Source organism: Dipodomys ordii, unplaced genomic scaffold (genome assembly GCF_000151885.1).
Source record: "Dipodomys ordii isolate 6190 unplaced genomic scaffold, Dord_2.0 Scaffold162, whole genome shotgun sequence".
Classification (NCBI taxonomy): Eukaryota; Metazoa; Chordata; class Mammalia; order Rodentia; family Heteromyidae; genus Dipodomys; species Dipodomys ordii.
The window spans coordinates 3,350,284-3,375,680 of NW_012267378.1; the positions used below are offsets into that span (position 1 = coordinate 3,350,284).

General features: G+C 39.1%; 1 protein-coding gene across 1 annotated transcript in view; it reads left to right on the forward strand.

Moving 5' to 3' along the window:
* Nucleotides 1-7,580: 7,580 nt before the first annotated feature.
* Vps8 (vacuolar protein sorting 8 homolog (S. cerevisiae)) overlaps nucleotides 7,581-25,397 on the forward strand; it is a gene marked incomplete at its 3' end in the record, with an annotated part of 187,877 nt that continues 170,060 nt past the window's right edge. The window contains exons 1-3 of the mRNA XM_013033034.1: nucleotides 7,581-7,624; nucleotides 21,739-21,965; nucleotides 23,151-23,219. Coding sequence (XP_012888488.1) covers nucleotides 21,813-21,965; nucleotides 23,151-23,219 — 222 coding nt within the window. The remainder of the gene's footprint in view (nucleotides 7,625-21,738; nucleotides 21,966-23,150; nucleotides 23,220-25,397) is intronic.

Consider the following 25,397-nt stretch of genomic DNA (forward strand, 5'->3'; position numbering starts at 1 on the left):
AACTTTCTGGGCAGAGGAGCATGAGAATGGCATGTAGTCTAATTTGGACAATTTGTAGAGAATCAATTTCACTTGTCTTCAGCTTACTTGGATGTTTGCTTCAATTAAGAGCCCTGCATACCAAGGGCTTTTTTTTTTATTTTAGTAGACTTTGTTTTTCAGAGCAGCTTTAGTTTTACAGAAAAATTGAGGTGTGGAGATTTCCCACCTATCTTCTTTCTCTCATATATATATGCATATATATCTATATATATGCATATATGTATATATGTAAAAATTTCCCCATTGTCCACAACCCCACCAGAGTGGTAATTTATTGCAATCAATGTTCACATTATACATCATTCCAATAGGGTTCAATCTTGCTGTTGTATGTCCTATGGGGCTAACAATTGTAGAATGACACATTATCTACCATTATAGAATAAGAGTACTTTCACCTTCCCTTGTGCTCCAACCAGGCAAGTTAAAAAAAGAATAAAGTCTATTTTATGTTGTGGTTGTGAATAAAGATAGAATTAGTGTAAGACTTTAAAAAGCTTTTCTTTTTCTTTTCTGGTCATTGGGCTTGACCTCTGGGACTGGGTGCTGTCCCTGAGCTCTTCAGATCAAGGCTAGTGCTCTACCACTTGAGCCCCAGGGCCACTTCCAGTTTTTCCTGGTGGTTTATTGGAGATAAGAGTTTCATGGCCTTTCTTTCCAGGCTGGCTTTGAACCATGATCCTCACATCTCAATCTCCTGAGTAGGTAGGATTACAGGCGTGAGCCACCAGTGCTGGGCTAAGAAGCTTCCCTTAACAATGTTTCTCTAATTTGAATATTATTCAAATATATTATAAAGGAGAAAGATTCTTACAGATCTCTGTATTTGGTTTATATTATTTTTAATACTGTTGCACACATACATACATACATACATATGTGCATACATACAAAACTAAGAAAAAGATTATTTTTATAGACTTTAATTGTCTATAAGACAAAGATAAATATATCAACTAAATGCAAGCAAAACTACCAAGTGAGGTAATTTAAATCTGCCATATTAATTTAATATGAAGAATGATACTTTGCTGAAAACAAATTCACCCCTTACAACATGAATGTTGTACTGAATGCAATAGCATAGACATATTTAATTCCATATTATGTGATGACTCAATTCTCCCACTAATCTCTGTTAGTATAGCATACCACAATAATTTGCTTATAACGTAGTGTGACCACTTCATTTATTTTTTAAATCCTTCCTGTTTTATTTCTCATGAGTCTGTAACAATTCATTTAGCATTATTTGCCAATCACAAATCCAAACATAAGCAGTGAAATTGCATTCCCAGAATAACTAACTATAAAGAATCGATAAATTTATAAAGATATTTCAGTCCCCTAGTAATCCAATGCAAATTAAAATCAGAGGTTATTTCATCTATCAAATTGGCAAAGCTTTTTTCAAAAAAGATAAAATAAATTCTGGTGGGCATCTGTGATGGGTACCTTTGAGCACTTCTTGGGTGAATGAAAACTGGCCTGACCTTTCTAGAAAGCAATTTGGCAGACTTAAGAGATTTCAAAGCTTTTGAATCAGTAAACTCACTTACTGGTTTCTATCTTAAGGAAATAATTTTAACTTGTGGGCAAAAGTTTCTATATAAGGATATTCATGGGAATATTTTTGTTAACAGTACAAGAAAAAAATAGGACCCATCCAATTGTCTAAACATAATAGAATAGTGAAATGAATTAATGCAGGCATACTTTGGAAACATCATGGGCTTGATTGTAGACCATGCAATAAAGTGAAAATTTCAATAGTCACATGCTTTTTTTTTTTTTTAGTGCATATAAAAGTTACATTTATGCTTTTCTGTAGTCTATTCAGTGCAAAAGAATATTGTTGTTTTTTTTGGGGGGGGGGGGTCCGGTCATGGGGCCTGAACTCTGTCTGGGCCTGGGTGCTGTCCTTCAGCTCTTCAGCTCAAGGCTAGCACTCTACCACTTGAGCCACAGCGCCACTTCCGGCTTTTTTCTTTTTGCTTATGTGGTGCTGAGGAATCGAACCCAGGGCCTCAGGCATACAAGGCAAGCGATCTACCACTGAGCCACTTTCCCAGCCCTATTGTTTAAAAAGACAAAGCACATACCTCAATTAAAAAGTCCTTATTGAAGGCTGGGAAGGTGGCTCAGTGGTAGAGTGTTTGCCTTGCATGCATGAGGCTCTGGGTTCGATTCCTCAATACCACATAAGCAGAAAAAGCCAGAAGTAGAGCTGTGGCTAAAATGGTAGAGTGCTAGCCTTGAGCTGAAGAGCGGAGGGACAGCACCTAGGTTCAGGTCCCATGACCAACACACAAAAAAGTCCTTACTTATTGTTAAAAAATGCTGATAATCATCTGAGCCTTCAGTGAATCATAGTCGTTTGCTGGTTGATTGATCGGAGTGGTGGTTGTTGAAGGCTAAATGGCTAAGGCTTTTTTTTGGGGGGGGGGTTCTGGTCCTGAGGCTTGAACTCAGAGCCTGGGGTCTGTCCTTGAGAGCTGTTTTTGTTTTTGTTTTCTGTTGTTGTTTTTAAAGGCTAGTGATCTACCACTTAACCCATAGCTCCTCTTCTGGCTTTTTGGTGATTAATGGGAGATAAGAGTCTCATGTGGACTTTTCTACCAGGCTGGCTTTGAACCTCAATCATCAGATCTCAGCCATTTGAGTTGCTAGAATTATAGACACGAGCCACTAGTGCTTAGCTATAGCAATTACTTAAACTAAGACATAGAAGTTTGTTGTAACATCTGACTATTTTATGAAAGAGTTCTCTGTAGCATGAGATGCTATGTATAAGATTTTAGCCACAGGAAACTTCTTTCAAACTGGAATCAAGCCAGGAATGAATCGTTCACAGCTGTAATTCTAGCTACTCAGGAGGCTGAGATCTGAGGATCATGGTCCAAAACTAGCTTAGGCAGACAAATTTGGAAAAATTCTTATCTCCAATTAATCAGCAAAAAAACACCAGAAGTAGAAATGTGGCTCAAGTAGTAAAACACCAACCTTGAGTGAAAAAAGCAAGAGCATGAGGCCCTGTGTTTAAACAAACAAGAAACCTGGAATTGTCTCAAACTCTACCATTAGCTTTCTTCTAAATGTATGTAATATTTTGAATTCTTTGTCATCATTTCAACAGTGGCCACAGCATCTCTCCCAGGAGTAGATTCCATCTAAAGAAACCACATCCTCATCCACTCAGATTTACAATATTATGATTTCACAATCATTCAGTCACTTGTCAGGCTCTACTTCTCATTTATTTCTCATGCTTTACTATCACAACTGCATTTACTTCCTCCGGTGAAATCTTGAGACCTTCAAAGTCATCTATGGAGATCAGAACTAAACTTCTTCCAAACTCCTGTTAAGATTGGTATTTTGACCTCTTCCAAAGAATCACAATAGGGTTTCTACACTGTAGCATCTGAAAGTGTCTTCTTTCCAGAAGATTTTAAATTTAGTTTACACAGATCCATCAGAGGAATCACTATCCATGACAGCTGTAGTCTGAAGAAATATATTGCTTTCTCTTTGCTTTCTTTTTTGTAGTTCTGGGGATTGAACCTAGAACCTCACTCATGCTAGGCAAACACTATAAAACTAAGCTACATTCCCAGCTCCATGAAATTTATTTCTTCAATATTAAGACTTAGAAGTGTTGTGAGGTGAATTTAGTTGGCAAGATACAGAGAAGCCACATTTTGAGAGGTCAAATTGGGAGTCTTTATTAGAAGGCTGGCATCTGCATGCAATTTGATTGTCACAAAGACCTACAGCCTTGTGAATAGACTGAACACGTTAGAAAACCATATCATGAGGGCAGGAGAGGAAAGAAAGAGCAGAAAAACAATACCAAAAACCCTAATGGAGAGCTGAGGTAGGATGCCATGTTGACTGGAGAAGAGCCAGGAGTCAGGACACAGCACAAGGACACGGCACAGGAGGCCAGGTGTAATGGCATTTGAGCTGGTCTGACCCTAAAATCTGGTCAGCTCTGGGGGTAAGGTCACAGAAAACTTGAGTCCAGTAACCTATCATCCAAGGACCCCCCCTCTAATCCACCCCCATCACCTGGGAGGTGGGACTTCCCTGGGTCTAAACAAGATGATATATTTACATCCTCTCTGGGTCTAAAGAACTGGGTGTATCTGTAATTCAAGGATGACTTTTCTCACCTCTAAGTCTTTGAAACCAGGTGAAAAGCCTTTATCACGTGGTTAGACATCCGGATGGCTGTGAGAACAAGATGACTTCCTTAGACTTAGTTTTTCCCTTACTTCAAAAGTTGAAATTATTCCTTGATCTAAAGAATGGATGTTGTCTTAGCAGGCATGAAAACTACATTATCATCACCAAAACTTGTACATGGTCAGGTGTATGTCAGTGTAAAATACATAATCAGTAATTATGCAACAACTATTACAAGTATCTGTGAACAACTTAAGTAATAGTTAATAGTGCTTAAGATAACATTAAGGAAAAAAGCAAGATTAACTATGTACTCTATATAATTCTATTATTTAAAAAAGTAAACATACAAAATAAAAGACCCAAATGAAACTAGTCAGAAATGGTAAGTACTTCTTCTTTGCGATGTAACTTCTGTTTTATCTTTTTTTTTTTATTTGGTCGGTCATGAGGCTTGAACTCTGGGCCTAGGCGCTGTCCTTGAGCTCTTCCGCTCAAAGTGAGCACTCTACCCCTTGAGCCATAGAGCCACTTCCAGTTTTCTGGTGGTTAATTGGAAATGGCTGGCTTTGAACTGTGATCCTCAGATCTCAGCCTCTTGAGTAGCTAGGATTACAGGCATGAGCCACCAGGCTTGGTTCCTGTTTTATCTTTGTATTTCCTGAATTTTCCAATATTTTATACTAAGCATACAATATTTTAATTTTATTTTGTGCTGGTACTAGGTTGAACTCAAAGTCTGACATGGCTTTTCTGCTTAAGGCTAGCACGCTATCACTTGAGCCATATCTTCACTTCTGGCTTTTTGATGGAGATAAGAGTCTCATGAGCTTTACTGCCCCAGCTGGCCTCCTTTCTGAGTAGGTAAGATTACAGGTACTCACAATATTTTTATTTATTCATTGCTAGTATTAATATAGTTTTGCAGTGCCAGAGATCAATTCCAGGGTCTTGTGCATGCTAGGTAAGCACTCTGCAACTGAACTACATCCTCAGACCCTGATTTCATGATATGGAATCTCAATATGTAGCCCAGGCTGGCCTTGATAAGTCTTCCAAGTGCTGGATACATGTGTGTGCCACCATGCCTAAAATTTATTTATTTATTTATTGTCGGTCATGGGGTTTGAACTCTGGGCTTGGGCGTTATCCCTGCTCTCTTCAGCTCAAGGCGAGTGCCCTACTGCTTGAGCCAGCACCACTTCCTTTTTTTAATTTTTTGTTAGTGTAAACAATCCTGGAGAGTATGTGACACTATTTCTCATTGTTGATTTAGTGTGTGTGTGGTTGCTTGAACTATTCTAAACATTTCTTATTATGAATAGAAATCTAATTCTTTTTTATTTTATTTTATTTTTTTTTTGCCAGTCGTAGGGCTTGAACTCTGGGCCTGGGTGTTGTCCCTGGGCTCTTCTGCTCAAGTCGAACACTCTACCTCTTGAGCCACAGCACCATTTCTGGTTTTCTGGTGCTTAATTGGAGACAAGAGTCTCAGGGACTTTCCTGCCCCAGCTGGCTTTGAACTGCAATCCTCAGATCTCAGCCTCTTGAGTAGCTAGGATTACAGGCGTGAGCCACTGGCACCTGGCAGAAATGATTATTTACATCATCTACCCCCAAATCTTAGATTTGCTCTCTACAGCTATCCAGAATAAGTCTATACTGGCTATAGAGACATTTTGGAAAAGTTAGTTAAAACTTTCCTGTCTCTCACCTAACACTGTATCCCAACAGTTCTTTGTCACCCACATTTTTGATTTCACTGTCTCTAGCCAGTTTCTGTGACACATACACACACACACACACAATAAATACATATATACATTATATATATACTAGTGTGCATAATCATGCTGAATATATATATGTGTTCATACACATATATATTTATTTTATATTTTATGTATTTGTACATAAATATTTTAATACATACTTTTGTGGCTGAAATGTACTTTTTTAAAAAGAGGACATTTATTTATTTATTTTTGTTGGTTATGGGGCCTAAACTCGGCCTAGACGCGGTCCCTCAGCTCTTCAGCTCAAAGGCTAGTGCTCTACCACTTGAGCCACAGTGTCACTTGCGGGTTATTCTGCTTATGTGGTGCTGAGGAATTGAACCCAGGGCCTCATGCCTGCAAGGCAAGCACTCTACCACTGAGCCACCTTCCCAGCCCAGAAATGTACTTCTTACTGGGGCAATGGTTAAGACATTTGAAAGCCACTGTCCATCTCTCAGCCACATTAAGACAGTAACTAGTCCTCAAACTTGTTTTTGTTTACAATTGATCCCATACTTTCCTCAGTAAGCAAAGCATTCTCCTGCTCTCTGACTACTGAAACCCTTTAAGGTCCATATAGGATATTACTACGTCCCTGAAATCTTCCATTTCCCCTCATTGGTAACCCTAAAATGATGTCTCCAAACCTTTACTTATGTCACTTTACTCAGTCTGCCTTATACTATCATGATGTCTATACTTTCAGTTCTTGGACCTAGAGTATCTGGAGGGCAGGGTACTTTTTGCCAGCTCTGGTCTTCTGCAGGCTCAGAAGTGTAGTGAGGTCAATTGATGTTCAAAAATGTTAGCAAACTGATTAATTTTTGTATTTCCTCCCAGGAGTACTTTCTGGCATTTTTTCTTCTTCTAACTTCTTGACCATAGGCCTAGCAGGTATATCATCAATGTCCGGGGTCCGTGTTACCTCGAGGGCAAGTCTAAAAGCCAGTTTGCCTTGCAAACTTTCATCTCTTTTTAGTAGCAACAAGAAAAATAAAGTTAGCTCCTTTGTTTCAGTCTATGTCCCTCCTGTGCTATGCATTTTTTTTTTTCTGAGCAATGTTGATAATTAGGAATGGTTATCATCGTTAAAAAAATTTCCTAATGGCTATCATCCTCTGGCAGTATTTGCAATATATTTGCATATACGTGTTCATATATGTTACACACACACACACACACACACACACACACATTTTCCTTTCTGTTTATTGGCTGCAAACTCCAGAAATCAGAAATTATCCTTTCTGTCTTGGTTGAAATACAGTGTCATTTTCTTGAAGGTTAGGTGAATTTACTGACTTAGGGCTGAAAGAGTCTTTCTTCCCCCATCTCAGACTATTATTTATTGGTCTGTCTGTTTCATTCTCTGACTTTCCTCTCTCCTAGTTTCCAGGTGGTTAGCTATCCATTAAGGCTATCAAGGAGATGCGGTCCCTCTGGCCCTTTAAATAGGGGCGAGGTGTAGAGGCGCGGACCGCCTCGGAGAGAACTCGGCGGCTGGAAGAAAGCGGAAGCGTGGCTGGTAGTGGCCGAGTACTGCGCACGCGTAAAGCCAGGCCAGGGGCAGGATCACGTGGGCGCCGGGATCCGGGCCGGAATGGCTGGGAGCGCAGGTAACGAGTCTCCTCAGAGTAGAGAGTGCGGGGTATCGAGGATGAGAGGGGAGTCCCCGGGGTGGGCCGGAGGACGCGCGCGGGCGCTCTGAGCCCCGGTCCCCCGCGCGACCGTGGCGCCGCCTGGGGAGCTGACCGAGCCGCCCGGTCGGGCTGGGCGGCCCCGGCCGCCGGCGCGCGCCGCTGACCCCGGCGCGGAGGGGCGTGCCCTGCGCCGGGCCCCGGCCGGTCCGGCCCGGGGACTCCGCGCCTCCCTCGCGGTCCGGAGACTGGGAGGTGGGTGGCCCTGCCGCCCCAGGTCGGGCGCAGCCGCTGTGCAGCTGGCCCGTGGGGATGACCGCGTCTGTGTTCTGCATTCGAGTCTCTTCCTGCGAGGGGTACCGCAGAGCCAGGGTAGCAGGGGGAAACGTGGGGCGCGCTCTAGAGTGCAGGCACCTCTGTCTTCGCTAGTTCTCCAGGCGTGACACTCGGGGGAGGAAGGGAAGCGCTGCCCACAGTCTCTACATGGGCGGGGTGGGTGTGCTGCAAGGGAGGATGGAGTGACATAGAGGCGTGATCAGCATCACGGTGTGATCAGCATCAGCTAGGGTGCCTTCTCCGAATAAGCAGGCCTCTCTGCTCCTCCTTATCCCCCCAGACCGTGTTAGAATGCACTGGAAGGCTTGCATCCTCTCCTCTGCCCATTCTACCACTCCGTCCCGTCCCCACTCCACAGCAGTTAAGGATGCAAAATAAGTATGGATGTTAGCTTTTGGTGCTCTCTTTCAGATGTTTGTATTTAGGTGAAAATTGCATGTCAGTTGCAGATGTTGGGTTGCACTGGCGGGAAGTATATCTGTTATAAATGGGTATGGAGGACCTACATGTGTTTAAGATGCGTGTTTGCTTATGTTTAAATTTTAAGTGGAGGATATTGAATCCACTGGCCTGTTACACCAGATGCACCATGAAGACAGATGGGGGAAATGTGTGAACTATTAATATTCAGATGATCATAGAGACAAATATGAGTTCTTTACGACCTATAGCAGAATAGTAAGTTCATCTTCCTATGTGTTTCTTTGTACTTGGACCATCAGCAACAGGTGAATGCTATCTGTCTTTCAGGATATTGGAGTATGTTGATGTTCCTTAGGTGTATTCTATTTCACATTCATGGCACCAAATATCATCTATGTGAGTGAAAATTAAGGCCTTTTGAACTTTAAATAAAGTGTGTTTAACATATGATCTACTTATATAGTCTCATGGACTTTAGATGGGATGCTTTCATGACCTACGGTTTCAGATAACATCTTTATGTATTTATGAGATCAATCCTGAATTAAGGTTTGAGTTATAGTTATTCCATGTAGCATGAAAATTCATTGTGTATTCAAACCAGAAACCATAGATTTGCCTTGGATATACACTGTTAGGAATTTCTAAGATTTACTCTGGTAATACGCTTTTTAAGTGAAAGCTCTTTTCTGTTACTAATGACAGAAATCCAAATCAAATGAGCTTAAACAAAAAGAAATTTATTGGTTCACAAACTTGGGAAGGGGTAGGGCATCAATAACTACTAAACTTATTTTTTTCTTTTTTTGGGGGGGGGGAGCGGGGTCCTGAGGCTTGAATTTAGGGCCTGGGCACTGTCCCTGAGCCTTTTTGTGCTGTAGGCTAGCACTCTTCCACATGAGCCACAGTGTCACAGTGCCACTTCTGGGTTTTTCTGAGTAGATTATTGGAGATTAGTCTCAACAGACTTTTCTGCCTAGGCTGGCTTTGAACCATGATCCTCAGATCTCAGTCTCCTGAGTAGGATTATTGGCGTGAGCCCCTGGCACCCGGTTTATATCTTTCTTCCTCCCACAAACAACCTCTGACTCCTCAGTCCCCATCTCTTATTTATTTATTTTGTCAATTGTAGGGCTTGAACTCTGGCCCTGGGCGCTGTCCCTGAGCTCTTCAGCTCTAGGCAAGCACGGTCATTTGAGCCACAGTGCTCCATCCAGTGCTTTCTGCTGGATATTTGGAGATAAGAGTCTCAGGGACTTACCTGCCCAGGCTGGCTTTGAAGTGCAATCCTAGATCTCAACCTCCTGAATAGGATTATAGGCATGAGCCACTAGCATCTGGCTATCTCTGCTTCTTTAATTGCAAGTCTCATGATATGTGTGTGTGAGTCTCTTTCTACTATATAAGAGCTGAAAGATGGACTCCAGACAACTTCTGTGTTACATCATCCAAACTGTATTTTAGAGTAGAGGGAAAACTTGTGCTTCCAGTGTTTACAGATTCCAGAGAAGGGCTTGATTGGTCAGATAAGACATAAAAATGTTGTGTGCCTTACTCTTTTGGTTGAGTTCATTGGCACTTGTTTGACAGTACTACTAAAGTCCTATAGTTGGAGTTGAGGAGCAACTATCCAAAGATAGGAAAGATGCTGGAATATTTTAACTTTTGCTTCTGCCTCTGCAGTTCAGCAAGAAGCTTTCTCTTCTTACCCCAAACCAAAGAATAATTGTTGTGTGACTCTACATCTTTCTCAACATCTAACCAAGAGAAATTAGAATGATAGTTTAATTACTTGAGAATTAATAAAGGAAAGCCATCATATACTCAGTTAATAACCTATCTTTTGTGTATATAAATTTTAGGATTTTCTCTACATCAGTTATATGATGAGGAAGAGGGAGTATGATAGCCTGTGTGCAGAGCTTATCTGTGTACAGATCTTAGGAGATCTTGGGATTAGAGTCAATCTTCGAAGAGATTTCTCATAGTAGCAGAGACTTACTAGAAGCTAAAAAGAAGTAATTTCTCTCATTCATTTTACTGATCATTTCATACACATTGGCATAAAATTGATATAATAAATATGACACGGACATTTATAGATAGTGCTTTCCCATTTTATATATTCTGGTAGGGGATTAGAGCTTTCTTTTCTAGAATAGATGTTCCTTGAGTATTGCTTGTATCTGACAGTTTGAAGTAGTAACTCAGCATGGTGTACGGGCAGGTCTCAGGTACTGTCCTTTTCCTCCACTTTTCTTTTTTACATTTTATATATTCATATATATATATACACATACATATATACATATATATATATATATATATATTTCCTAAGTTTTTTTTTTTTTTTTTTGGGTCCGGTCATGGGGCCTAAACCCTGGGCCTGGGCGCTGTCACTCAGCTCTTCAGCTCAAGGCTAGCACTCTACCACTTGAGCCATAGCGCCACTTCCGGCTTTTTTCTTTTTTCTTATGTGGTGCTGAGGAATCAAACCCAGGGCCTCTGGCATGCAAGGCAAGCGCTCTACCACTGAGCCACGTTCCCAGCTCTGTTTCTGAACTTTAATCCATGGGTAAGATGAAAATTTGATATCCTCAAAGTATAATCTGGAAAGGAGTCACAGCAGAGACTGACCTGTGAGCTGTCTCTCAGGAAGTACATCACAGCCAGCTTTTGCTCTGTGTTGGAACAGCATGCTTCTTATTATTTTTAGCATAGATGAAGTAGACTGAGACTGACCAAAAGCACAGCACATATCCATCTCCTGTGTTCACTGTGAAGAATATAGTTACTGAGTGGAATAGTGTGGCTCTTTGTGAATCATTATTTTCTCTTTCTCTTTACTGAAGAATAGTAAGTGGAAGGGATATATGGTACATTCCTATTTTTCATGTGTGGGCTAAATTAATGTGAAAAAATACAAAAAGTCTGTGATTATGGAGTTGTGTTATATATGAGCTAAATTATTAAAAATTTATAGGGATTAAAAAAGTCTCTTTTAAATACAAACTTCTAGTAGAACTTTGACAGGTTTGGGGACTTTATAGTGACTAAACTGTCTCTTACACCAAGAACTGCTCATTGACATTCTGGGAGCCAGTGGTGCAGTGTTGCTTGGATACTCACCTATGGAGGGAGAGACAAGGGTGATTGGATTGATTAGCTACTGTGCAATTAGGCATTAAGATGGCAGTGAACAAAGCAGATCTGATCTTTGTTCTCTTGGAACCTGCATTCCAGATGTGGGGAAAGAATGGTGGTTCATATGGTGAAGAAATAAGCTGAACAAAAATTGATTAAAAATTTTTTTTTGCAGAAATAGTTTTTAAACTGATACCTGATAAATATGACCTGCAGTGGCTGACAAACTTGATTACATAAAAGTAGAAATCAATTATAAGTTGACTTGGGCATAGATTTCTGTATACTATGAGTGAAACGATACTTTCTGAAGCTTAACAATTGTAGATAATAAAAACTTACATGTTTAATTTGCAACACAGGTGTTACTCCTGTCTTCTGATTTTTGTATTAGTCAGCAAATATTATAAAATGTCTACATAGTATGTGAATTAGTAAACCCAGTGATAGGGAAGGAAGTGTGGCCCCATTTTTATTGCATAGTTGGCGAGAAAGACATAGTCATCTGGTAAGGTAACGCACTGCCTGTATTTCTAGTTGCCCAGGAGTTTGGAGGCCAGTCTAGGCAAAAAGTTCACAAAACCCTATCTCAACTAATAGATGGTCACAGCACAGTGGCATGTATCTGTCATCTCAGCTAGACATGTAAATAGAAGGATTGAAGTTCAGGCTGGCCAGGGGGAAAAGCAAGACCCTGTAACAAAGATAATAAGAGCAAAAAGGGCTATAGATGTGGCTGAAGTGGAGAGTGCCTGCTTGGCAAGCACAAAGCCCCGAGGTCAAACCTCAGTCTGTAAACACACACACACACAGGCACGCACGCACACAAACAACATGCCCAACTATTTGTAAAGAAGACTTGTTTTAACTGAATGTGGTGTCTTGTGTCTGTAATTCCAGGAGACTTAGGTAGGAGGAATCACAAGTTTGAACCCAGCCTGGGCTACTATGTGAAATGAAAGAGGGGCAGGGAGAGAGAGGAAGAGGGAAGGAGGGGGAGGAAAGAAAGTGAGGTACTGACTTTTTGGGCATGGAGAAAGAGGTTAGGGAAGAAACAGGTCATAGGAAGTTTCAACTGAACAAGAGTCCATAAGGAAAGAAGAAACTCTCATAAATGAAGAAGGAAAGGAATGGGAAAATAAGCCAGCTTGAGCAGACCTGAAGGCAAAGGGGAAGCTTTTCTTGAAGGACTCAGTGCAAATAATAAGTCTATTGTAGGAGAAGGAGGCAGCTCATATGTTCCTGGAGTCATAGGCTTAGCATTAGAATTTTATTCTGTAGCCATTGAGCTGTTAAAAATGAGTCAGATCATTTAGAGCAAGATAATAGAAAACTAATAGAAGTTAATGCTCTGTTGTAGTCTTTTTTTTTCCACAGACCATAAAAAGACAAGATAAACCAGTGACAAATATATTTTGATTAGGAAGACCAGAAACAAAGTGAGCAGCATTGTTTCCATATCAGGATTTCATGAAGTCTATCACAATACTCTAAATTAAAAAAACAAACAAACTTGATTTCTTCATTAAGTGAAAAATGTAAAGGATGTTAGAGAATTTCAGGATCTTGGAACTTGGAGAATAATTGAGAATTCTTGCCATTTAAAAACTGGTGGTCTTTAGTAAATGGTGCTGGTAAACTTGGTTAATAACCTGTAGAAAACTAAAGCTAGATCCTTATATATCACCCTGCACCAGAATCAACTCCAAATGGATCAAAGACCTTGGAGTCAAAGCAGACACTCTGAAAACATTACAGGATGGAATAGGAGAAACCCTAGGTTTCCTTGGCACAGGCTGAAAATTTCTTAACAGAGACCCAGAAACACAACAAATCAAAGAAAGGTTGGACAAATGGTATTGCATGAAACTGCAGAGCTTCTGCAGGGCAAAGGACATAGCTAGCAAGAGCAATAGAAAGCCCATGGAGTGGGAGAAGATCTTCACTAGTCATACAACGTATACGGGTCTCATATCTAAAATATATTTGGAACTCAAAAAATTAAATCCCGCAACAACAAATCCTCAAAGAAACAACTGCCCGATAAAAAATGGTCTAAAGATTTAAAGAGAAACTTCTCTGAAGAGGAAATAAGAATGGCCAATAGACACATGAAGAAATGTTCAATCTCTAGCCATAAAAGAAATGCAAATCAAAACAACACAGATTCTACCTCATCCCAGATAGAATGGCTATAATCAAGAACTCTTAACAACAGATGCTGGAGGGGATGTGGCCAGAAGGGAACCCTACTGCATTGTTGGTGGGAGTGTTAACTTGTTCAACCACTTTGGAAAGCAGTATGAAGGTTCCTCAAAAGACTCCACATAGAGCTCCCTTGTGACTCAGCAATCCCACTTTTGGGCATTTACCCAAATGATCTCAAACAAGACCATGTTTATGGTCTTGCAACTATGTTTATTGCAGCATTATTTACCATAGCTAAGATATGGAACCAACTCAGATGCCCCTCAGTAGATGAATGGATCAAGAAAATGTGGTAGATATATAAAATAGAATTCTATGCTTCCATCAGAAAGAATGACATTGGCTCATTTGTTAGGAAATGGAAAGACTTGGAAAAAATTATATTAAGTGAAGTATGCTAGACACAAAGAAACATAGGTCCCATAGTTTCCCTTATTTGGAACAACTAGTATATGTCTGGGACAAATAGAAAAGGTCAAAAGCTATGTACATATGAACAGGTAAGATGAAGTTAAACGAAATCAACTCCAAGATAGAGACACAAGTAATTTTTTTCTTTCTTGCTATTTCTAACATATTTATAAGGTACCATGTAATTTTTTTTTGTTGCTTTGTATGTTCCTCCCTCATGGTATAACCCGTTTTCACTGTATTTGATGTCGGTATAATTTGGGGAGGGGAAGGGAAAAAACAAAATGTTTAAATAGGGGTACAGGTTTAACCATTGTAACAATGAAATGTACAAGACACTATGTTGAAAAACAAACTTTACAATTTAGGTTGGGGTGGGGAGTGTAGTTGTGGAGGTAGGAGGGAAAGGATGGTAGGGGTAAAACAAAGGAGGAGGCAACAATGCTTGATATGTACTCTTTACCTTGCTCATTTAACTGTAACCCCTCTGTACAGTATTTTCACAATAAAAAACTTATTAAGAAAAAAGCAAAAGAAAAGGCAACAAAACAAAACAAAAACAACTGGTGATAACAGGGTGCCAGTGGATCACACATGTAATCCTAGCTACTCAAAAGGCTGAGACTGACAATCGAGGTTCAAAGCCAACCTGGGCAGAAAAGTCTGTGAGACTCTTATCTCCAGTTAACCAGCAAAAAGACAGAAGTAGAGCTGTGGCTTAAGTGGTAGAACACTAGCTTTGAACAAAAAAGCTAAGGGACAGTGCCTAGGCCCCAAGTTAAAGATTTGCTCCTAGCAAACAATAAACAAACTGGTGGAAAAATTCCACATTAACCTCGTTCACTGTAGGGTACATTCTTCAGTTCCTACTCAGTTGGTCAGTGTCATAATGAGATCATTGTTTTTTATGTGGTGCAGTTTTTAAAAAAATGATCCTTGACTCTATTATTAATTGGTTGGGAATAACTTTGAAACTGATCAAAGTGTCAGATAATCTTAAATCTGAACTATTATTAGTTTAATAGCATCCTTGATAATCATGATTCTGTAATATACATTTCCTGTCAGATTAATCTGATTTTACTCTGTGAGAGACTGAGGAGTATTTGATGTCCTCTATTGTATATTCTGCAAGTTCTGTCTGGAAGGCATTCCTGTAAGAATTATAAAAACTCTTGGGCAGTCGTGGCTCAAGCCTTGTAATTTTAGCTATTCAAGAGGCTGAGATCTATAGGATTGTGGTTTGAAGCAGACCTAGGTAAAAAAGTTTGTATGATTCCATCTCCCAAATAACCAGCATAAGAGTAAAGCTGGAGGCATTATTCAAGTAGAAGAGCAAGCAAGCTGAGCAAGTACATGGCCATAGTTCATACCCTAGAACTGAAAAAAAATTATAAAAACTCAGATCATATAGATGTTGAGTAAAGAAGTAGTTGTAGGATTCCATACAAGAGGGAGTGAGTAGTTCATTGTCAGTCTTTGTACTGGGATAATGCTTAAGTGATATCTAAAGCAGTATGTGCATACAGTGTACAGTCTTAAGCACCATATATTATGCATTTCATCACTGGTCTGTCTATTGAAATGAAGAGCTTGCTCAATAAATACTAGGGCAACACCAGTTGGTTAAGGGAGAGGTTAGTATTTCAGAATCTTGGACATGTGGCTAGAAACAAATTAATTGAAGTGTTTTGGTTTATTCATTTCCTATTGCTTTCAGAAATGATCACAAATTTAGTGGCTTAAAACAACCCAGACTTACTACTTTAGTTTTGTAGGTCATTAATGTAATATATGTTTCACTAAAAACAAGGTGTCAGGACATGGCTATGGTTGTTTTCAAGGCTCTAGATGAGAATCCATTTCTTTGTCTTTTGCAGCCTCTAATGTAAAGGCTGCCTGTCTTTGGCTGCTGGTAGTCTTCTTCTAGCTTTCAAGCCTGCAACCAGCATTTTTCTAACCCTGCTTCAGTTGACATTGCTTTCTATGACTGATGCGCTTTTGCTTCAGTTTTCCACTTTTAAAGACCCATATGCCCTCACTGGGTCCACCTGGATAATCCAGAATAAGCTTTGTATCTCAGAGTCCTTATTTAGTCACACCTGCTTGTCATATTAGGTAACATTTACTTTGTCACATTAGGTAACATATTCATCATGCCAGTATCATTCTTCTTGCCATGAGTAGGTTAGGCCTAGATCTGTGAATTTCTGAAAAATTCACAGAAGCTACCACAGTAGTCTTTTTTTATTTTTTATTTTTATTGTAAAGGTGATGTACAGAGGGGTTACATAGGTCAATTAATGAGTACATTTCTTTTTGAATAGTGTCACCTCTTCCCTCATATTCTCCCAATTTTTTCCCTCCTGAGCCCCCTCCACATCCCCAAGTTGTATAGTTCTTTTTCAACACAGTGTCTGGTGAATATCACTGCTGAATTACTTCATCCTTTGTCCCACTATTTTTTTGGGGGGGGGAGGGGTTCCAGTCGTGGGGCCTGAACTCTGGGCCTGGGCACTATCCCTCAGCTCTTCAGCTCAAGGCTAGCACTCTACCACTTGAGCCACAGTGCCGCTTCCAGCTTTTTTCTTTTTGCTTATGTGGTGCTGAGGAATCGAACCCAGAACCTCAGGCATGCAAGGCAAGTGTTCTACCACTGAGCTACCTTCCCAGCCCCTCCCACTATTTCTGTGCTTCCCCTTACCCTCCTCCAAACAGATAAACTTACATAGCAGACAGAAAATACAGAAATCAAAAACAGTGACAAAAGGGGAAAAACAAAACAAAGTCACAAAAAGTAAAATAAAAAGCCTCTTGTTTCCATTTCTTGGAGTTCATTTTGATAAGCATCATTTTATATGATCATATGTAAATAGCTGTTGAGCCTCTCCCAAGAATATCCTTCTTTGGTCTCACTGTATGAATGTTTAGAGTCCTGTTTAATTTATCATGGCCAGAAGTAATTTTTTTGTCTTTTATCATACATTGTAGATTTATAGGCAGTCATCATTTTTCTTTAAAAATAGCACTGGCTGCTCATTTTTTTAGCCTATCTGAGAAAAATTCACTACCATGAAGGAAGAAATAACTTCCACTAAGTGACAAAAGGAGGAGCTAAGGACGGGGTATCGTTGGCTTCATTGATGAAGTATGGACAAATGTTGAGGTTAAAAAAGGTGCAAATATGATTTTAGCAGTTTAGTAATCTAAGGCATTTTCACAATCATAATTACAGGTTTTGATTAAGTACCTCTGGTAACTTGCCTAGGGGCTGCAGCAGTATTGAACAAGCCCCTGTCATTCAGCTCGTGAAGAAATGGTTGATAATGTGTCAGAAGGTTTCTGATTGATCTACTTAGCACTGGATACACTTTTACTAAAACACTGGTTCTAGAATCAGAGTCTAACTTGGAAAAAATTGGAAATTACAGTGTAAACTATATATGAAAATAGCTAATATTTCTTAAAATTACTTTGTGTCCAGATATTATTTTAAATGCTTTATAATCATCATAGAATTTGTTCCTCATGGCAGGTTGGAGATAAGTAATTGTAATCTCAATGGTGATTCCTGCCTTCTCCCCCAAAAGAGCGTGGTGAAAGGAGAGTATGTTGGCCTATGTAACCAAACTGCCAAGCAGTTTGGGCCTAGTTAACTTTTTGGAAAACTAGAACTTGGACCTTGAATGATGTCAGGGTTCTCTTTCTTCTTCCTCTCTATATTTAGTTGGTTTCATTGTTACTAAGGAATCTACTCAGCATGAGAGTTCTGCCAGTGGAGGTAAACCACCAATGTTAGATTCATAATCGCTGTTTAGTTGATACATGTTTAACAAGTAACTTCTGTTTTGTTTTGTTTTTTTTGCCCGTCCTGAGGCTTGAATTCAGGGTGTTGATGCTGTCCCTGAGCCTTTTTGCGCTCAAGGCCAGCTCTCTGCCACTTGAACCAAGCACCACTTCTGGCTTTTTTCTGAGTGGTTTATTGGAGATAAAAGACTCACAGATTTTCCTGCCCAGGCTGGCTTCAGTGATCCTCAGATCTCAGTCTCCTGAGTAGCTAGGATTACAGGAGTGAGCCACCAACTCCCACCAACAAATGACTTCTTTTTTCCCTCTATTTATTATTATCTTTAAGTAGTTATACAAAGGAATTTCCATTTAACAAAGCAATGTACAGATACAATATATCTTGATCAGTATCACCTCTTTCAACATTCTCACCCCCCCCTCTCTTACCCACCTCTTCCCTCATTCTTCCTAATTTTGTAGAGTATACATTGGATTCTTGATTGCATTCTCCCCATTTCTCCTCTCATTTTTTCTTTACAGAAGAGGATGGAGATGGGAGAATAGGGACTGCTTGATCTTATTCATTGTTTAGAAACAGTGGAAATGGCCCTTCCTTCTTAGTTACAGTTTAATGAACCCTGGTAAAGGACAGTGGCTATTCCTAAGGCATTTTGAGTTGACAGCCCCCACAAAACATGGGTTTGAAGGAGCTCTACCCAGAATAAGAGGTTCTGTGCTGAGCAAGCTCCACAAGTGTCCACTCTATTCAATTTTATAGATGTAGAAATAAGGAATTAAGAAAGGGTTACCTGGGCTGGGATGTAGCTCAATGTGAAAGCAATTGCCTAGCAAGTGCAGTGTCCTGGGTTCGATCCCCAGTACCAAAAAAAGAAAAGACAGGAAAAAAATACAGTTAAAAAAAAAAACCAAGAGCTGGGAAGGTGGTTCAGCGGTAGAGCACTTGCCTTGCATGCCTGAGGCCCTGGGTTCGAGTGCTAGCCTTGAGCTGAAGAGCTGAGGGACAGTGCCCAGGCCCAGAGTTCAGGCCCCACGAGCGGACCAAAACAAACAAACAAACAAAAAGAAAGGGTTACCCAACTGATCACAGTCTCATATAGGAACTGGCAAACGTCCAGATTCAAGTGTGATTTTAATGGCTCCATGGCTTACTTATGTTCTTTCACTTTATCATCCCATCAGAGACCAGTGAAGTGATGGTTGGAAATGGAGGATAGCAAGGTGATGTTCTTTATTCAGGGAATGCTTGATCACCTCATATTCATCAGTAGGATATTGTTTTTCACAGATGCTGATTTGTTATTTGGTCTTTGAGCCTCTTAATTTCAGAAGGAGAAAAAAAGAGCCAAAGGGGACAATTATTTGTATTTCTGAGTTATTTTAGAAAGACAAATGTGAAGTATATTTTAGATGATTAAATTGCCAAAATAAAAGTTTTTTCTTTGCTCTGTATGATCTTTTTACACTATTTAAAAAACTGCAGAAGAATGAAACTTAATAACTGTCCTCAGGGACCACAGAATATGAATTAGATTAATATGTGTTTGTGAATATGTCTTGAAGAATTGCAGCCATTTTTTGCTTAGTGGTACGAATAATAGTGAGTGGCAATTAAAAAGTAGTTTGTCATGAGTCAGTTCAGTCTTTGAAGAAATGTATACAAACATTAGTATTGCTGCTGCCTTTGACTCATTGGTTAGGAGCGTTACATTTAGCACCTGATGTTAGGTACTGCCGGTGTTGAGCCACACTCCCAGTCCTTTGGCAAGTATTTTAGATATGTGGTTGTTTGAATCGTGGGTGTGGAACCCATAGATATGGAGAGCCAAGTGTCTTTTTTTTTCCCTATACACATACGATAAAGTTTTTAGTTTATAAATTAGTCACAGTAAGAGATTTACAACAATTAATAATAAAAGAAAACAATTGTAGTGCACTATAAGAGAAGTTTGGTGAATGTGGTATCTCTTAAAATATCTTATTGTATACCACACTCACCCTTCTTGTGATGATGTGATATCAGATACAGTACCTGAGTGACGAGATGAAGCAAGGTGATGACTAAGCACCGCAGCTGTAACTTAGTGATGACTAAGTATTGCAGCTGGAACCTCTGCCATATGAGATCTGACAGCAAAACTAGTACACATTTCTTTTTCCTTCTATATACTTTTTGCAAATAGGAGATTTGTTCTTACTATAAGTCTCAACAACCTCAAATGTTATTTTATTTTTCTTTCCTAAGTAAGTCAGGAACTTGCACCATTTCATTTAGAGGATCATTCTGACTTTTCTTTGGTATATTGACAACTTTTGTACTTTGGGGCCATTATTAAGGAAAGTAAAGGTCATGCAATATTGCAGCAGTCAGTCTGATAACTAAGACAGGTACTAGGTGAGTAACTGGTAGGTAACGTATATGAGGTGTATACATTGAACAAAGGGATGATTTATGGTTCCAGGGAGATGGATCCAGTATAGTGCAAGATTTCATCATGCTACCTGTTTAGCACAGAATTTAAAACTTACGAATTCAATTTTTTGGGGAATTTTCCATTTAATATTTTCAGATCTTAGTAGACCATAATGAACTGAAACCATAGAAAGTAGAACTGTGGAACAAGGTTAGAATACTGATTTACAGAAAATGCTATTTAGAAAACAAAATGATCTTTATTTTTATCATTGCTACTATGACATTGTTTATATTTTTATATTTTTGCTTATTCTAAATAGGCATAACTAAGTGGTCACTTATGGTCTCATGGAAACTCAATCTAGAAACATCTAAAATAAAATTTAAGCTGGGTGCCGATGGCTCACGCCTGTAATCCTAGTTACTCAGGAGGCTGAGATCTGAGGATTGTGGTTCAAAGCCAGCCCAGGCAAGAAAAGTTTGTGAGACTCTTATCTTCAATAAACCACTCAGAAAACTGCAAGTGGCACTGTGCCTCAAGTGGTAGAGCGCTAGCCTTAAGCTGAAGAGCTGAGGGATAGCACCCAGGCCCAGAGTTCAAGCCCTATGACTGACAAAAAAATAAAAAAAAGTAATAATTAAAATACATTTTTAATTTTCCAGAGATATGTTGGATTAACTGCGTCTTTTGATATAACGTAGGGGTTTGTTTAAATCTAAAATATATGAAAAAATATTCTACTTTCCACTGAAAATATTCATATTTCTCTATAACTGGCTTTCTTTTTAGAAATCCCTGGGAGAAAAAAAAATAAAAAGAAATAAGGAAATCCCTGGTCATCTGTATACTTATATTATCGTGGGGATATGAATACTGTTGTTTCCCCTAATATCTATTAGACTTGAACCCTCAGATGTGCCAGTATTATACCAATTAACTGTATAATCTATACTTCATGTCTTTATTGAGCTCCCTGAGACCTCTGTGAGCCCCTTTATGGATGGCCACAACAAAGCCTTGCTTATCACCAAGGCAACTAGAGAGCTACCCTGAGGTTTTGGAACATAAGGATTAATTGCAGCTTTTGGCAGCAATTTGCCCCTGTGCTGTTAGGTACATGAATCTACTTGGTACTGGGTCTAGAGCTTACCAACTTTTATGACTGTCAGTTTAATTAGGTTCATGACTTGGGTGCTGGGTTACTTCCCAGAGTGTTCCTCCTTTGTGTCCCCCCTCCCCCATATCCTACTCTATACCCCAGTATTTATTTTTCTTTCCCTGTGGCCAAGTCTTTGCAATGACTAGTTGACAAGAGGATATCTAAATGATATTTCTTTTCCCTCAAAGAGATCATCATTTCAATCTAAGGCCCAAAACCAAACACTTGCTTGGATTGATGGACTATAAATACTAAAAGCAACATGGAAAATGAACCAGACTATGAGAATGTGGAACAGAGCCTTTGTGCCAAGACTGCTGAAGAAGAACTGAATAAGTCTTTCAATCTAGAAGCTTCACTTTCAAAATTCTCTTACATAGATTTGGACAAGGAACTGGAATTCAAAAATGATTTGGTAAGCAGTGAGGGAGATAAAGTATAACAGAGGGGTGGAATATGATCAAATCATATTCTATGTATGTAAGGTAATAACACAATGAAACTCTTCACTTTGTACAATTAATATACATTTTAAGAAGATACAATCCAGTAAAATTTCAGCTTCTGTGAAGTGATGATTTTAACAAAAGTGTTGCTTACAGTGTGCTTTATGATCCAAACACTCTAAGCCTATCATTTTTGCATAGGTTACTAGGAGTCTGTGCAGTTTTATGAGATACTATCACTCTTTATTTGTACAGTCCATTACAGTTTATAGAACACTTTGATTCATGTTGTCATTTGAGCTTCACAGCTGTCACAGCACTGTGATAATCCATTTTATAGATGAAGACACTGTTGTGTGGCTATTAAGTGACTTTTCAAGGTCATAGAGCTAATGGTAGGTTTAGAATTTTTATCTGTCTCCCTCATTGATTGAAATTATTTTAATAGGTTTCTGTGACTATGAGAATATTTAATGATAAGGTTCTTGGCCTAGTCATCTCTTGTCAAAATTTATGAAATAACTAAGAATGTCATAACAGACTTTGGTATATTGCTTATGTCTTATGTCTAAATTTACTAAAGCAGAAGGGTGTCATAAGACATGGTGCTTGTCATGTTGATGCCCTCCTTGGCAGGTACAAAAGACCACCTTTCTAGAAAGGGTTATTGGGGTGTGCAGTCAGTGCATGCATCTCCTTGAGAGTCACTGAATGAATGTATGGACAGGAAAGAATGATTCTGTAGTCTTTTGATCAACCCTTTTTAGCACAGATTACTGAATGGACTATATAATCTGGTGGTAGAGTTGTCCTTTTTCTTTCTTTTTTTTTAGGTGGGGGGCTTGAACTCAGGGCCTGGACACTATCCCTGAATTTTTTCACTGTAGGCTAGCACTCTGCCACTTTGAGCCACTGAGCCACTTCTGGTTTTCTGGTGGTCAGTGGGAGATAAGAATCTCAGACTTTTCTGCCTGGGCTGGCTTCAAACCGTGATCCTCAGATCTTCTGAGTAGCTAGGATTACAGATGTAAGCCACTGGCACCCAGTCTAGAGTTGTCTTTTAATTGACACTTAAACTGTTTCATGATTGTAAGAGGAAAGGCATCATTGTGTGAGAATTAATTTCTTTTTTTTTCTTTTTTTTTTTTTTTTAGATTGATGACAAGGAGTTTGATATTCCTCAAGTTGATACTCCTCCAACTCTGGAAAGCATACTAAATGAGGTAAGTAAATATTCATGATTGCTATCACTTTGCGACATTGATTTTAATACTCTTTGGGTTTTAGAGTATATCTGGATACATACTGTCCAATATGGTAGCCACTAGTTAATAAGTTACTTTCTCAAAGCTCCTGAAAAAGGGACTCAGTAACCACATGTGGGTGGTGTCTAGTATACTGGGCAACACAGACGTACACTATTTCTAGCACTGTTCTAGATTGTGAGCTTCTTAAGGACAGAAACCATGTTTTGATCATCTTTAGAGTCTTTGTGCCTAGCACAATGCCTCATACTTGGCAGATTTTATAAAAAGTCTTTTTTTTTTTAGGACTGAAAGTGTAGTTCAGTGATAGAACATATAGTTAGTATGCATGAAGCCCTTGGTTCAAGCCCCAACACTGAAGAAAAAAAAGCTTGTTTGTGCTTTATTATGTGAAGTTCTAAATTCATGTCTCTTTGGAGATACAATGTTGGTTGTGCTAAGATATTTAAATACTTGATCTTCTGACACTGAGGAACACTGTATGTAATGAGCTTGATCAGTCTGATCTTGAGGGAAACTGAACTTCCAGAATTTATGTCACAAATACCAACTCTATTAAAATTTCCTGCTTTGAACTGGTGTTACTCTTTTCTGAATTGGAAGATTAAAAGGCAGTACATGGGTAGTAAAGTATGCCATGAAACCCTTCAGTTCAGACTTATTTTGTGTGTGCTAGTACTGGGGCTTGAACTCAGTGCCTAGACACTGTCCCTGAGCTTTTTCCACTCAAGGCTGGGGCTCTACCACTTGAACTACAGCTCTACTCCAGCTTTTTGCTGGCTAATTAGAAATAAGAGTCTCACAGACTATCCTGTCTGGGCTGACTTTGAACTGTGATCCTTAGATCTCAGCCTTTTGAATAGCTAGAATTATCTTGGGGTTCATTTTGCCTAACATCAACTTGTCTGACAGTTTCTGTTTGTCTCGAATAGCTAGAATTACAGATGTAAGCCACTGGTGCCCAGCAGCTCAGACTTTTTGACCCCAAAAACTTGCTTAGAATTTTTCTTGGAGGCTTTAGCTTCTAATTTGCAAAAGACTTTAAAAAAATATATTGATCTATTTCAGATCTATAGTTTTGTTCTACAAAAGGTAAGGATGCAAGCATCTCTCAACAGAACTGATATCATAGCTTTGAGTATGTTGGACCTCTGTCTGTGTCACTTTTTTACCTGTATAGTAGGATTGTAGGCAGTATTTCATAGGATGTAAACTACTTGCTCTTTGAACTTTTTCTTTTATGGCTTTGATTTCTGTTTTATATATATATTCCTTTGATGTTGCTGTGTCTTTAAATATATTTTAACTTCAAAAATGTTCTGCATGATTCATGGGGAGACTGGAGCATATCCAGTTTTGACAAAGGCAGTGTTGGGTCTGAAAGAATCCTGTTACAGTGAAATGTCCCTTATTTATTACTTTGTAATATAGAGAAATATCTTCTATTTAGATATGAGGAATTAATTTTAGTCAGTTTTGTTAACATCTTATTCACATTCTCATTTCAATTAATTACCAAGTGTGACAAAGTATAGAAGACTGTGTATAAAACTCCCACTTGTAAATATTTATATAATGTTGGTAAAGAAAATAATACTTATGAATGAGAGTATGGCTTATAATGAAGGCACACTGTTCTTACAAAACTTCCTTATCTCTCTGTAAAGTAAATACTGACATTAGTGGTTTACAGAGAAGATAATCCTGCTATCACCCAAAGTATAACTTGGTGCCTGGTATGTTTGGATCTTGATGCTAGAGTTATAAAATGTTATGTGACGATCTCTGTCCTTGAGAGAGAAATGGGACTGGAAATTGGCCAGCCTTTACACTAAACTCAAGGAGGTAGGTGTGGATAAATGAAAGAAATGAATTTCAATTGTAGAGTATTAAATAATTAAAGAAGTAGGGCTGGGAATGTGGTTTAGTGGTAGAGTACTTGCCTAATATATATGAAGCCCTGGGTTAGATTCCTCAGTACTACATAAACAAAAAAAATCGGAAGTGGCACTGTGGCTCAAGTGGTAGAGCACTAGCCTTGAGCAAAAGAAGCTCAGGGACAGTACCCAGGCCCTGCGTTCAAGCCCCAGGACTGAAAAAATAATAAGAATAGTAATAATTTAAAAAGTAAGTTAA